General features: G+C 47.7%; 1 protein-coding gene across 2 annotated transcripts in view; it reads right to left on the bottom strand.

Moving 5' to 3' along the window:
- Positions 1-15,010, bottom strand: part of OSBPL10 (oxysterol binding protein like 10) — a 233,233-nt gene that overhangs the window by 119,262 nt on the left and 98,961 nt on the right. For both annotated transcript variants that reach the window (XM_043965396.1, XM_043965397.1), the window contains exon 4: positions 11,046-11,237. In XM_043965396.1, the coding sequence (XP_043821331.1) occupies positions 11,046-11,237 (192 nt within the window). The remainder of the gene's footprint in view (positions 1-11,045; positions 11,238-15,010) is intronic.

The raw sequence follows: 15,010 nt of genomic DNA, 5'->3' as shown, positions 1-15,010 counted from the left end.
GTCTTATTTTTGCCTCTGTATATCTCCCCCATCTGGTACTCAGCCTGACACACAGAAGGGACTTAGAAACAACACTAGAACACAAGCTAAGCAGGGATTGTTTTCATCTTGGCATTTGTAACCCTAGTGCCTTTCCCATGTTCCCTCCTTCCACCCAGGCAGTGGGAAGGTGCCTCCTATTTACACCACCTTCACATACAGTTGTCTCCATGTTGTCTCATCAGACTACACAGATCTTCTTTGTATTTAGCTGTCTCATCAAGACTGTGAGCTCCCCAAGGAGCCACAAAGCCCAGCCCATAGTAGGCCCTCATTAAATGCACAATGCCGGGTACATAGTGGTGTTTCATACAGAAACTCTTGTGGACTGATGGATCCCAAAAGGGATGAGCTCAGAACCATCTTGGTCTCAGAAAGAAGGGGCTGAAACAACTTCTTCTTAGAGAGATGGGGGCTGATGTTGCATATGTCATCTGACACAGTCACTGTCAGTTGGGTTTGCTTAATTGTCTTTCTTTGCTGCAAGATAAGCTTGTGGGGAGATGGAGAGATGGGGAGAGGGAGGGAGGGAGGGAGGGAGGGAGGGAGGGAGGGGGAGAGAGAGAGGGGGGGGGGGAGGGGAGACCCCAGGAAATTGCTATGATGTAAAACAAAACAAAAAACATTAATAAAACTTCTTAAAAGATTAAAACTCAGAGGAAGGGGCAGATGGAGGCTAGCAGTTTTTGATAGGCAGGGAAAATGAGAGATGCACAGGCAGGGGAGAGGATGGTCCTGGAGGCAGTCAGCAGCCGGGGGGCCGTTAGTGGGAGCTGTGGGGAGGGCACGCCAGGCAACATTTCAAAGGATTTTAAGATCTTATCCGGTCTCCAGTTTACTTCTGGATCCAACCCAGTAACCAGTTGCCTTAGTAACCAGATCTCCCAACCGAGGTAACAAAATTACCCAGCTCACTAAATAACAAGCGTCTCAGAGAAACACAAATCTGGCTCACTGCTAAATAATAAAGGCTTCCCAGGCCCCCACAACAAAGCAGACATCAGACAATGGGCAGCGGCCAGTGGGTACAGTCGTGGCATCCTCTGCAGGAAGCAGGATGGAAGGAAACGCTGGCATGGGAGGTGTGGGGCACATAGCTAGCAAGCAGCAAAGTTTCTTTTTTCTAAGGAGAGAATAGGGAAATGTCTCCAAATTGACTGAGGCTAGGTTATAATTAGTGAGCCTGTATCATACCCAGCGAATGCCCAAATGCCGCACGGCAGTCACCACCTGTGAGCTCTGCCCACCACCAACCCAACGGTGCCTGACCGAAAGCTTCGAGCACATCCAACAAGCTGGCCCATCCATCGCCCTGAGCACCTCACAAAGTAATTCCCAAGCACCGTTATCATGACGGATGTCCTCACGGGGGCACAAATCCACAAGGAGACCAACCCCGCTGTCCCTCCTGGGCTCGCCTCACCTCCGCCTCCTCTCTCGGGAGGCGTGAGTGAGCTGCCTGTCACAGCTTGACTTCAAGGATGCACTGAAGCCTCCTGAACAGGACCACAAGGACTTCAAACGCCCACTCACTGCCGGGTGGGAGGCGAAGCTTTATAAAAACAAGTGACGACCGCTCTCCGTCAGCCCCCAAATACAAGCCAAGGGTTTCGTCGGCAGAGTCCCCTCCTTTAGTCAATCAACAATCATTTATCAAAGGTGCCTGGCATTGTGCCAGCCACAACGAAGCAGTGCCCATGTTCACATCGCTTTCACTGCAGAGGGTGAGACAATCTGGGTGTGGGCTGCTAGAAAGAAAAGGAGTCCTCCATCACATAAATAGCTGAATCCTCCTCTTCACAGACCTGCATTAAGATGATGTCCTTATGAGGGTGGGAGCTCAGAAATAACAGTGAAATCAGGCAGAAATATCCCCATTTCACAGAGCGCGGGGGCAGATCACCTCCTGCCAATTTGAGTTGTACATCACAGCGCCTTGGTGTTCTCCCGTAACTCTGTGTGTGTGTGTGTGTGTGTGTGTGTGTGTGCATGAGTGCTTGTGTGTATGTGTGTGTATGTGCGTGTGTGTGCATGAGTGCATGCGTGTGTGCGTGAGTGTGTGCGTGTGTGCATGTGTGCATGAGTGTGTGTATGTGCATGAGTGCTTGTGTGTATGTGCGTGTGTGCATGAGTGCATATATGCATGAGTGCGTGTGTGCATGCGTGTGTGCATGAGTGCGTGTGCATGAGTGCATGCGTGCATGAGTGTGTGTGTATGTGCATGAGTGTACGTGTGTGCATGAGTGTGTGCGTGTGCGTGCATGAGTGCTTGTGTGCATGAATGTGTGTATGTGCATGAGTGCATAAGTACGTGTGTGCATGAGTGCATGTATGCATGAGTGCGTGCGTGCATGAGTGTGTGTGTATGTGCATGAGTGTACGTGTGTGCATGAGTGTGTGCGTGTGCGTGCATGAGTGCTTGTGTGCATGAATGTGTGTGTATGTGCATGAGTGCATAAGTACGTGTGTGCATGAGTGCATGTATGCATGAGTGCGTGTGTGCATGAGTGTGCGTGCGTGTGTGTGTGCATGAGTGTGTGCGTGTGCATGAGTGTGTGCGTGTGCGTGTGCATGAGTGCATGTGTGTTTGGGGGGTGCGGGACGGAGGGGCCCGACTTCACAAGAGTTTCCCCAGTTACACCAGCTCATCCGAGGTCACACAGAGTCGGAGCCCAGACCCTGTGACCTCTGATCAAGGACTCATCCTCCCATGGCCTTCTGAAATGTTAACCTATGTCTTTAGAGGTCATCTAGTTGTTGTTTTTTAGATGATCAAACAGAGGTCAAGGGAGGAGGAACAAGCTTGACCAAAGCCGCCTGCTGGTTAGTGCTGGAATGGCCAGGGCTGGTCTGGACACTCATGAGACAGGCTTCTGTTCCACTCTCTAAAGCTCTATTTCTCCTGCTTTCCAGCCCCACCCCCAAGACCCAGCGGGGTTAGAGGAGCCTGGGAACCACACTCTGGGCTACCCCTCACCTAACTCGGCCAGATCCAGTCCGTTGACCCAAACAAACCCGAGCACGTTAGGAGCCAGGCCAGCCTCCGCCTCTGGCAAAGCACCAAGGAGATTCAGGTTGAGCACAGGAAATGAGGAAGGATTTGAGGTGGGGGTTAAGCAGCTGAAGAATGAAGATTGCCCGAGCTGATCAAACAGGACAGTGACCAGGGTCTCTCCCTCTCATTAACAGGCCTCAAATTGGGGTGAGGAATCCCCCTTGGTCATAATGAAGGGTTCCTGCCCATTCAGGCTTCCAAATAGTCAAATGAATTGCTCAAAAACAGAAACAGAAACAAAGCCTGGCAGACGTCTCTTGTGGAGAGATCTCCAAGATCAGGAACCCACTGTCTATCTCAGATGGCTTAAGTGCCCAGAGGAGAGTCACCAGCCCCTCCCACTGGGTAACCCTTCACCTAAATCTCCCATCCAGTGAGTTCCATTAAGCCCTAGAGCTGCCAGCACTTCGAAGCATCGCTTTGCATCCATCATCTCCATGGACCCCAAACAGCTGGGATAGCCTTCCAGGGCTGGATCACAAAGGAAGCTGTCACTCAGCACCCCTTTCCTAGAGCCAAGACACTTATGAAGCAAAACCCTGAGCTCTTCTGGGGTCCCAGACAGCAAAAACACAAATAGAGAGTCCATCTGTCTCTATGAAATGGTCCAGAATAGCAGACCATCTTCTGGGCCCGATTCTCAGAATCCGGCCCAGAAAGGGTAAACTGAGGCACAAGTTCAGCTCACAACAGTACCTTAAAGCTGAGACTGGGCGATTCTCACCGTGTTCTCTGGAAGTAAGAGCATTAACCAGAAGCAGCACAACAGGCTGCTCCCTCGATGCTGCTGCTGCTGCTCTGCCCCTTCCTCCTCCTCTCTGCTAAGGCCTCCTTGTTCACTCTGGCCCTATACCAACTCCATCAACACGCCCACCTCGGGCACGGCTAGGAGCACTGTGGAGCAGCTCCAGAGAGGTGATGGATGCTCACACTAAATGAAAACTTCCTAACAGTCACAGCCCCCAAAACCGGCAGACGCAGTCTCTGGAGGAAGTGGGGTCTCCAAGCTGAATCGTCAGAGATGTGGCAGCGGGAATCTGAGCAGCAGCAGAAGCGTTAGACCCAGAGACGGGCCCTGGGTTTGAATCCCGGGCCTGTCACTTTACCGCCTTTGTAGCCTTGGACACTTTGCTTCCTCACCTGTAAAATGGGAACATTGGCCTGGATGACTTCTCAAGTCCTTTCCGACGCCAATATATTTTTTTTTGTTGTTTTGGTTTTTTGGTGAGGCAATTGGGGCTAAGTGACTTGCCCAGGGTCACACAGCTAGTAAGTGTTAAGTGTCTGAGGCCGAATTTGAACTCAGGTATTCCTGACTCCAGGGCCAGCGCTCTATCCACTGCGCCATCTAGCTGCCCCCCGATGCCAATATTTCACAGTCTACTCTCAGGGTCAACCATGAGCTCTACAGGCTGTGTGTTCAGTCGTGTCTTCATGACCTCATCTGGGGATCTTGGCAAGGATACTGGAGTGCTTTGCCATTTCCTTCTCCAGCTCATCTTAGAAAAGGAGAAAACTGGGGCAAACAGGGTGAAGTGATTTGCCCAGGGTCACACAACTAGGAAGTGTCAGAAGCCAAACTTGAACTCAGATCCGGTCCTTTTGACTCCAAGCCCAATGCTCCATCCACTGGGCCACCTAGCTGTCCCAGCATACACACACGCCTATATTTAAAATGCCAAACAGCAAACTCTTTCCCCCCCCCCCTCCCCTCCATCTGCCCAAAGCACAGAACAAAGGCCTAAAGTGCTACTGGATTCCCCTGGTTCTACATTGGTCACCCCATAGAAACCAGGGGCAACACAGAGATTCCTCCAGCCTTTCTGGTAGAAGAATTTAGGATCAAAACATCCTAGACTTTAGCTGTGAGTGATCTCAGGTGCCGCCTGAGTCAAACCCCTCCTTTGACATATGAGGAAACTGAGGGAGGCAGAGGTTAAGTGAGCTGCCCAGGGTCACACAGCTAATATACATCTGAGGTTGGATTTGAAGTCACACATGCATAAGCCAGGATGTGTTTCTGAAGCCGAGCTGGGCCTGAAATGCACAGAAAGCCTTCAACTAAATGGAAAAAAAAAAAAAAGAAAGAAAAAAATTTTTTAAAAGACCCTGAATCTCGGGCACTCGTTCTGGTCCTCACAAGCAGTCATTACTCACTCCCCTAACTAGCATGTTTGGATTTAAAGGGCGGGTTTGGGCTCTCGTACTTACAGATTGTTTTGTTGACTAATCCAAGAAAGGATACATGGTTTAATTTAATTGCCTCTTGCTGTGTCTACTAATTGAATAGCTCCTCATTTTAAAAGATGGCTGGACACTTAATAATGGAAAGCCTGCCAAGTCTACGTGTAACAAATATAAGTAGAGCAGCATGAGTCTCCTTAGGCAGAGCAGGGACCAAGGAAACAACATACGCAATGACTGCTCCAATGTAGAGAACAATAACCGCAAACAGCCAAAAATGATGGATGCCCCAAAGGAGAGATCCAAGAGGTCCCCTTGGTGGGGGAGGGGAGGAAGAAGGGTTGGGGTCCAGGGGTGTGGAACAGGGCATATGTTGGATTTATTTCAATATATTGTCCAGTTTTGCTAATTATTTTTCTTCCTTTCAAAAACGTCTTTGCAATAAAGACGTTTTCTGGGAAGGGGAAGAGAGAGAGACAAGGGCCATCTAGGGGATGTCTAAAACAAAAGGTGTCAATAAGAAGCTGGAGATCCGAGTGTAAATTGAATCCCTATAAAGTGAATTCTATTTTTTCACCAATTTACAGAATAATTTTGAAGATACATTAAAAGGACCACACAAGCACTGCCCGCTCCCCCCTATGAATCAATATTCGGTCAATGAGCACCACCCACACGGGGCAGTAACTTCAGTCAACTCCAATTCTTGTTTATCGAGGCTCATTGTTGTCATCGGCAGATGCCTTGGACACTTTCACTCGGCGTTTTCCCCACTAGTGAGAGGGGGAACCTACACAGAGAGAGGCCCAGCAGACATTTTCAAGGAAGACTCCAATCAAGAAACTTCCAGGATAGACCGTAAGTGCCCTGAGGGCAAAGACCATGTATCACCAAGGCTTAGCATGGTGCCTATGGCAGGATTGAGGTAGAGAGGTGAGCACTAGAGACAAAACCTCCTCTATGCTGCCAAGCTCTGTCCACTACTCTGGCTTAACTGCTTTAATTTGTTATAAGGAAGGCTCAGAGCTGGGGGTGGAAGCACTAAGGAGACAGAACTGTTATAAAAAACAACAAACTGGGGGTCGCTAGGTGGTACAGTGGATAAAGCACTGGCCCTGGATTCAGAAGGACCTGAGTTCAAATCTGGACTCAGACGCTTGACACTAGCTGTGTGACCCTGGGCAAGTCACTTAACCCTCATTGCCCCACAAAAAAATTTTTTAAAATAAAAAAAATAAAAAATAAAAAACAACAAACTTTTTAAGAGGAGGTGGAGAGGAATAAGGTATAAGAAGAGTGGAAAGGGAAGAAGAGAGGAGGGGGCTGAATATTAAGGGCTCCAAATACCAAATAGAGGGTTTTGTATTTTAGCCTGGAGGCAATAGGGAGCCAGTGCATTTTAAAGAGTAGGGAGGGTGACCTGGTCATACCTGAACTTGAGGAAAATCACTTTAGTGGCTAAATGGAGGAGTGGGGGGGGGCAGAGTCGAGGCAAGCAGACCTCCCCCAGCACGTACAGGCATGAGGTGATGAGGTCTGCACCAGGGTGGGGGCCATGTCAGAGGAAAGGAGGGAGCATATTCAGAGATGCTGCTGAGGTGAAACTGATGAGAAATGCTACAGAGGTGAAATCAACAGGCCTTGGCACCATATTGGATAAGGGAGGTGAGAGAGTGAGGAGTCCAGGATGATGCTGAGTTTGGGAGCCTGAGGAATTCAGAGGATGATGGTGCCCTTTACAGTAATAGGGAAGGTAGGAGGGAGAAGGGGAAGATTTGGAAGATAACGAGGTAAGTTTTAGATACGTTGAACATAAGGTATCTGTGGGAGGTCAGGAGAGAAGTTAGGGTGGCCTAAATAGACACGTGAATCTTCTACGTAGACGGCTAATTGAATCTGTGGCAGCTCATGAGTTCACCAAGCAAAATAGCGAGAAGAAGGCCCAGAAAAGAACCCAACAGACTCCTGGGGCTGGCTTGATCGTTATCATTACCCAGAGTTGAGTCTTGTTCTGTCCTTTCCATCTACATTGTTGTCATAAATGCACATGTCACTTTTCTAATTTAGATCACTTCATTCATTAGCGCCTATAAATCTTCCGCAATCATCTCTTGATAGAAATTATGAAGAGGATGTTTCACTAGAATGAATTTTTTAAATGGAGACAGCCTGAAAGTCCAACAACAGGAGAGGTCATTCCACCACATTAATGCAAGGGAATATATCGATACAATTAAGATTAAGGCAAGATGAATGCTTGTCTGGGGTGTTGGGGTACACATCCATTTTGGGCACAGGCTGGACTACATCGGGGTTCTTAACCCGGGGACCACCGACTTGCTTTTTCATATTTTGAGTTGGATTCTTTGCAATTCTATTTTATTCATTTAAAAACTTTTTTTTTTTTGAGAAGAGGTTCAGAGCCTCCATCGGACTCATCAAGGTGGTCCGCAACACAAACATGGTTAAGAACCCCTGGAATAAATCAGGCCTTCTTAAACTTTTTCTGCTCATGACCCCTTTTCAAAGACCCAAGAAATATCTACATGACCCTGGGTATATAATACAGGTGTACGTGACCTCTTTTACCTGTTGGCAAATTTTTCACAAACCCCACATTTAGTGACATGACCCCATATGGGTCAGTGACATGACCCCATAGGGAGTCGCCAGGCACAATTTAAAAAGCTTTGTACTAGATGACAGCCAAGGTCCTTTCCTACTCCCAAGGTTCTGGGACGCTAACCCAGCTGCCCATCCCAAGTGCACAGAGAAACTGCTTAGGATCAGGAGCCTTCACACAGCTAGATGTAAAAGCCAACATGAAATCTGCCTTCACTTTCCAAACATGCACAATCTCCTTGCACATAGTAATTCCTCAGTAAAGGTCGGCTGAACTGAATTACAGGCATCGTGCACACTTTGCCAAATGCATGTGTTGTTTTTTTAAATTTACTTCATTTTCTTTTTTCTTTTCTTTTTTTTCAGGGCACTGAGAGTTAAGTGACTTGCCCAGGGCCACACAGCTAGTGTCAAGTGTCTGAGGCTGAATTTGAACTCAGGTCCTCCTGAATCCAAGGCCAGTGCTTTATCCACTGCGCCACCTAGCTGCCCCTAAAATTTTACTTCATTTTGAAAGATGTTGTTCAACATGAAGGGCCACCAATGCATACAGGGGAGATATTGCCTACAAAGTCCTTTCTCCTTCTGAGAAGAGTTCAGAAACCAAATTAGACCCGTCAGAGAAGCACATCTCCTAATTAATTGTTCTTACATGCCTGAGGCGCCAGAGCCTGCAATATCACAAAGTTTGATGCATTTGTTTTTTATTTCAGACAGCAAAGCCAGGGGAACAAGGAATCACTGAAATGGGAAATCTGGCTCGTTTCCTCTCCCAAATCCCACAACCCAAGCTTACCAAGCCTCGGGCTTAAGCTTTTGAACTCCAGTTGAAAGGGGCATCTCTCTGAGGCAAGGGCCACAGGGCAGAATCAGTCACCGAAGCTGGGAGCCAGAAGGGACCTTAGCAGCCTCTAATTCAGGCCATAATGGACAAGAATCCCCACAACTATGTGCCTGACAAGTGGTCATCCACACTCTGCCAAAAGGCCTCCAGGAAAGGGGACCCCCCCCCCCTCACCCCAGCCCATTTCACTGCTGGACAGCTCACCTGGCTAAGAAGATTTGCCTTTGTAACTTCCACCCGGGTCCTTTGGGGCCCAAGAGAAAAGAGGCCTTTCAAATTCTTCAAGCCGGCGGTGATGCCCCTCTCCCTAGTCTTTCTGCTTTTTTCAAGTTTTTCTTTGTACGGCACTATGTAAAAATATCACATGGAATCAGTAAGCACATACACTCCCTCGGTGGAAGGTCAACTTCTGGAGGGTAGGAATGCTTTCCTGTTGGGGGTCTCTGTGTCCTAGAACACAGTAAAAGCTTAAAAAATACCGGATTAACTTGTAAACACACTCGGAACAGTGGCTTGTTTAGAAATTATAAAAGGATAGAACAGGCACTATATAATTTCCATTTTTTTCCAGGCTATGTCATTGAAAAGAAAATAAGTATTATCACCTATTTAAAAGTGGAACAAAAGGTAGAAAGCACTGTACACGACCAGATGCAGAGGAATAAACAGCAGCACTGAAAGTCGGGAGACGGGGTAGGTTAAGACTCCCCAACACTTACTAACTGTCTGGTCGAATCACTTCATGGTCCTAGGTATCAGTAGGGGCAGCTAGGTGGCGCAGTGGATAGAGCACCAGCCCTGGATTCAGGAGGACCCGAGTTCAAATCTGGCCTCAGACACTTAACACTTACTAGTGTGTGACCCTGGGCAAGTCACTTAACCCCAATTGCCTCAATTAAAAAAAAAAATCTTACCTACTTTGGGGCAGCTAGGTGGCACAGTGGATAGAGCACCGGCCCTGGATTCAGGAGGACCCGAGTTCAAATCCGGCCTCAGACACTTGACACTTACTAGCTGTGTGACCCTTGGCAAGTCACTTAACCCCAATTGCCTTGTAAAAACAACATAAAAAAGAATCCCTCTCCAGCTGATAGGATGGGTTGGAAAGGCAATTATTAGACACTTAGTCTAATATGTGTGAAGTGCTGGGAATACAAAGAAAAAAGTCCCTACATACAGCAGTAATAGCCTCCAAAATAAATCCATAAAATCTCTCCACTGTAAATCATGTGCTCATATGTGTATGCATACATGCTTACACACTTGTGCACACACACGCGCACCCCTGAGTGACAGCCACCAGTTATTTCCAGGAGGAGCCTGGGAAAGAAGAGATAAGAGAATTCATGTCGCTTTTCTTTCTTTCTTTCTTTCTTTTTTGTGGGGCCATGAGCCCAGGATCACACAGCTAGTAAGTGTCTGAGGCTGGATTTGAACTCAGGTACTTCTGAATCCAGGGTCAGTGCTTTATCCACTGTGCCACCTAGCTGCCCCCCATGTTGCTTTTCCAAAAAGAAAACCTATGAGTTGGTATCTTAAAAAAAAAAATCCAACTGATAATATTAACATCAAACAATTTTAAGACTAAATCAAGATTCCAGCACTGCAAGTTGCATTTTAGTTGCCAGTTCTCAATCATCTGGAGAGGGTGGGCACCTACCCCGACCCTGAACCACCTACTGCCCAGGTCAGCTCTCAGGCCACCAATAGCATGCCTAAGCTGTGAGGAGAGAGAACAGCAGAGAGACCAGAAATCTCACTGAAATAAAGACTGGCCCCGCCAAGCCAAAGAGGGGGTTTGGGCGTGATCTCCTTTTCTGCTCTCTCCCTTCTCCCTGCTCCACACCACAGCCTGGATAATTTCACCGACTGTCCTAGAGATGAGAAGCTCAGAAGCCCTTGGGTCCAACCTGTCCATAGATACCCCCACTCAACAAGGGGCCATGGAGCCTGGTGAGGAAGCACATGAGATGATAACTCTGGAAGCAAAAGGAACCCCAGGGTCATATACCCCAACCCCCCATTTTTACAACAGAGGAAACTGAGGCCAAGAACAAAGTGATTGTTTCCTTCCCGTCCTGTTTTTACTGTGTGGCTGTGTGTTAAGGCTGATCAAAAGTCATTCATGGAATGAAAAAAGAAACAAATGTTAATATTACATAAAGACTTTTCTAAGGGCCAGGATTTCTACATGTATGTGACTGTGTGTCCCCAATCAATCAATGGGTGAGGGTCTCCCAGAAGGCACCAAGCCATTCATTCTTCCAAGAGCCCTGAACATGGAATGATGGAGTAGCCTACCTCTCGGACGTCATGAAGCTGGGCAGAATACTGACTCTTTGATCTTCGGGCGGCAGCAGGTGACTTGTGGTGGGTGACGGTGACCACGGTGGGGGGCACGGGGGCGAGATGTCTCTGGCTACTGGGGGATGACGAATTAGATGTTCCGTGGGGGAGCAAGGTCAGGCTTCGGCTCCGTGAGCTTGGAGGGCTCTAGAATAAGTAGAATAGAAATCTTTTAAGAGATGGGCATGAGAGGGCAGGACACAGCTCCCAAGCATCTGGGGGGACCAGATGCATTTGGTTAGGTGTGGCAGTGCAAGCATGCAGGAATGTGTGAGTGAGCTGGGCAGGAAGGGAGGCAGTGAGTGGGGGCTACTCTAATCTCTTTAATAACATGAATGAATGAATGAAGCAGCCTAAGCACTGATTAGCATCTATATAGGCAGCAAGACAGTGAAGTGCAAAGAGCCCTGGACTTTTAATCAGGAAGACCCAAGTTCGACCCTGGGCAACTTCTGTCTGCCTCAGTTCCCTCATCTGTAAAATGGGAATAATAGTAGCACCGACATTGTAGGGCTGTTGTGAAGATCACATGAGATCATATTTGTAAAGTTAATGAACCTTAAAGTGTATAGAAATCTAGCTCTCGTCAACCACCAAGCAGCATTTTTGAAAGTATTTGCTATATGATTAACCCCTTTCGGGATAAACTGATCACTGGCAGTCTCAGCACCACGTGGCTAACTCAGGCCTTGGCTACCACCTCCCTCAGCCTCTTCTCCCCTCTGGGTGGCGGTACAAAGCACTGGGCAGAAAGTGGATGACTGTCCATCTGCAGCTCTACCACAGAACTTGGTGCCCCCACACCAGGGGCCAGCCTCCCCCACTCAAGGCCCTGCCCAATTTTTCCAGCTTCCTTTTGTGTGTTGTCTTCCCCATTAGATGGTAAGGTCCTTGAAGGCAGGAGCTGCACCTTGGCCTCATTTGTAATCCCACGGCTTAGTACAGTGCCCAGCACACGGTAGGCACCCAATAAATGTTTACTGAAACTGAACTGAAGCGTCAGGCACTGTCCTAGACACTGGGAACACAAAGAAAAAGCAAAAACAGCACCTGACCTCAGGAAGCAGACGTGCTAAACATGGAGAACACAGGGAGGCACAGAATAGATGCACGGTCACCCCAAGGCTTCTCAGCTTCCCGAGGGCAGATAGTGGCTAAAGTGCAGCTCAGCACAGTCTAGCCAACACCTATCATGATTATTACTATTATTCAGGCTTCAAGGGCTGTCACATGGAAAGCTGTGAGACACACTCTGCTGGGCAGAATGGAGGGCCCCCCATAGTGCTTACAGGAGGCAAGCTCCAGAGCTGCCTAACCATCTGGAGCTGTCCACACGGACAGGGTGCTGAACTATGGGATCCCCTAGCCATTTGGAAACAAAGTTCGATTCTCACCTCTGCCACTAAAATGCTGGGTGAGAAGAACACTGAATACAAAGCAGAAGAGACCTCAGTGGTCATCTGGTCCAACCCAGTCCTGACCAGAGTCCCCCCTGCAACACTCTAGAAAATGCCCCCAATTATTCCCAAGTCAGCCTTCTCCATGTTTTTTGTACAGTTCTAATTTTTAGGGCAGCTAGGTAGCACCACAGTGCACAGGGTGCCCAGCCTGGAGTCAGGAAGACCTGAATTCAAATCTGGCCTCAGACACTTACTAGCTGAGTGACCCTGGGAGAGTCACTTCACCCTGTTTGCCTCAGTTCCTCATCTATAAGATGAGCTGGAGAAGAAAACAGCAAACTGCTCCAGCATCTTTGTCAAGAAAACCCCAAATGGGGTCACAAAGGGTCAGACACAACTAAAATGACTCAGCTACAACCAAAAAAGACGAAACTGCTTTGTAATCTGACAGAAATCAGGCTTGAACCAACATTTTATATGACATATGTAACCACTGGAATGACGCCCCCTGCTGGAGACTTGCTGTAGAAGAGCTCCGCCCATGAGGTGAAGATCTTGGAGGGCAAGACCACGGGTCTTTTCTTTGGCGTCAGGAAGTGACGTTTGTTTGTGGGAGGAAGAAGGGGGAGCCTGGCACTCTGACTTGGGCTCTTTCCTGTGGACGCTGACGGAGAGCAAAGCTAGAAATGCGCTCTCCCTTTAATAGATAGATGAATGTAAGCCTCTCTCTCTCTCTTTACCAAATTCTTATTCTACTTAATAAACGCTTAAAAGTCTAACTCTTGCTAAAGCTTATAATTTATTGGCGACCACTCATTAGATATTTTAGACAGTTTAGCTAGAATTTTAGCCTTTAACACATATGAATACAACATAGCATCACTGCATTGCTAAGAAATGAATTTAAAGAACTCAGAGAAAACTGGTTAGACTTATGAACTGATGCAGAAAGAAATGGGCAGACCCACACAGGAAAGCAACATCAACCAAAACACGGATAAATGCAGCACCAAACGTGGCTTCAAAGGATGACCTAACGAGTGTGTCTGCTTTCTCCTGCCTCTGGGTAGAGAGCTGGTGGGCTGGGGGAGTGGAACGAAGGGAGCCACTGACAGACGCAGCTAATGAACAGAATATAAGGAAAGAGCATCAATAAGATGTTCATAAATAAAACAGAGAGTGCATGAGAGGGATCTTCATCTGCAAGCACCAACCACACCAAAGCTAGGGGAAAGAAAGGCACCCCTGGGCAAGAAGCAACACTCACTCCCTGCGTGCCCCATGTGGTGCTCTATTGATAAGTCCAAACTTTGGGATCAATTGCTAAATCTGTGATAGACAAAAGGCCAACCTTCAGTACCCAGAGTGAAAATCAACACAGGCCTGTGGGAACAAGCTCTCAGTCTGATAGCAAAAGGAAGCCATCTGAATCCACACAGGGTCCCTTTAGTAATGGGAATCATGCGGTTGACATAACAAAGAAGCAGTCACAGGAGAAATTCAAGGCCAACTCAGCACCCATCTCATCTTATTCTCAGGACAATGGAAGGCCACCTAGTGTGACCTACAGACAAGTCTGGGATAAGATGGATGTTGTCAAAACTACCGCCAAGTATATGATTGTAATGGAATATTATTGTGCTATAAGAAATGACAAGCAAGATTGTAGTGGGACCCCAAGAAATCCAAAAGATTCAAACCCCCTCAGTCAAGGGGAAAAGGGCTCTCTCCCATCTCAGGAATGAGGTGTGGTAGGGCGTGGCCCCAGTGTGCAGTGCTAAGGTGTGCAAGATGATGTGCAAGACCTGGATGGGTGCTGCACAGTCCACTCGGACCCTGCTACCAAAGGCCCCTCTTAGTGATCTGGCCCCAGTTCACTGTGTGTTGCTTCCTGCTTTGTGATTCCCCCCCCAGTTCTTTGTAACGTCCTTCCCTCCCTTTTGTCTGGCAAAAATACAAAAGACCAGTCTTCTCTTACTCCAGCAGGACAGTCACCAAGGCGGTGTGTTCCCCAGCCATATTTCTCTCTCCTAATACATCTCTTTTTCTTTTACTAGACTTGTGATGAGCCTCCAGTCCTCTGGGCGAGCTGGCCCTCCGATCCAGGTCACAAGTCTGCCCCAAAAAGGATGATTTCAGAAAGGCAGGGAAAGACTTGTATGAACTGATGTACAGTGAAATGAGCAGAATCAGACCATCGTGCACAGTGACAGCGATATTGTTGGATGAAGAACTGTGAATGACAACTATTCTCAGCAATGCAACAACCCAGGACAATCCCAAAGGACTGATGAAGAAGCATACGATCCACCTCCAAGGAAAGAGCTGATATTGATTGAACACAGAGTGAAGAATGCTATTTTTCACTTTCTTTCATTTTTTCCCTTTATTCAAGTTTTCTTGTACAAAATGACTAATATGGTAATGCCTTACATAATAGCACGTCTAACCTATATTTGACTGCTTACCGCCTCAGGGAGGGGGAAGGGAAGGAGGAACAAAATTTCGGTTTTTCTGTTT

Source organism: Dromiciops gliroides, chromosome 5 (genome assembly GCF_019393635.1).
Source record: "Dromiciops gliroides isolate mDroGli1 chromosome 5, mDroGli1.pri, whole genome shotgun sequence".
Classification (NCBI taxonomy): Eukaryota; Metazoa; Chordata; class Mammalia; order Microbiotheria; family Microbiotheriidae; genus Dromiciops; species Dromiciops gliroides.
Note: the sequence above shows the minus strand (reverse complement) of the source record. Positions and strands in the feature narration are given on the sequence as shown.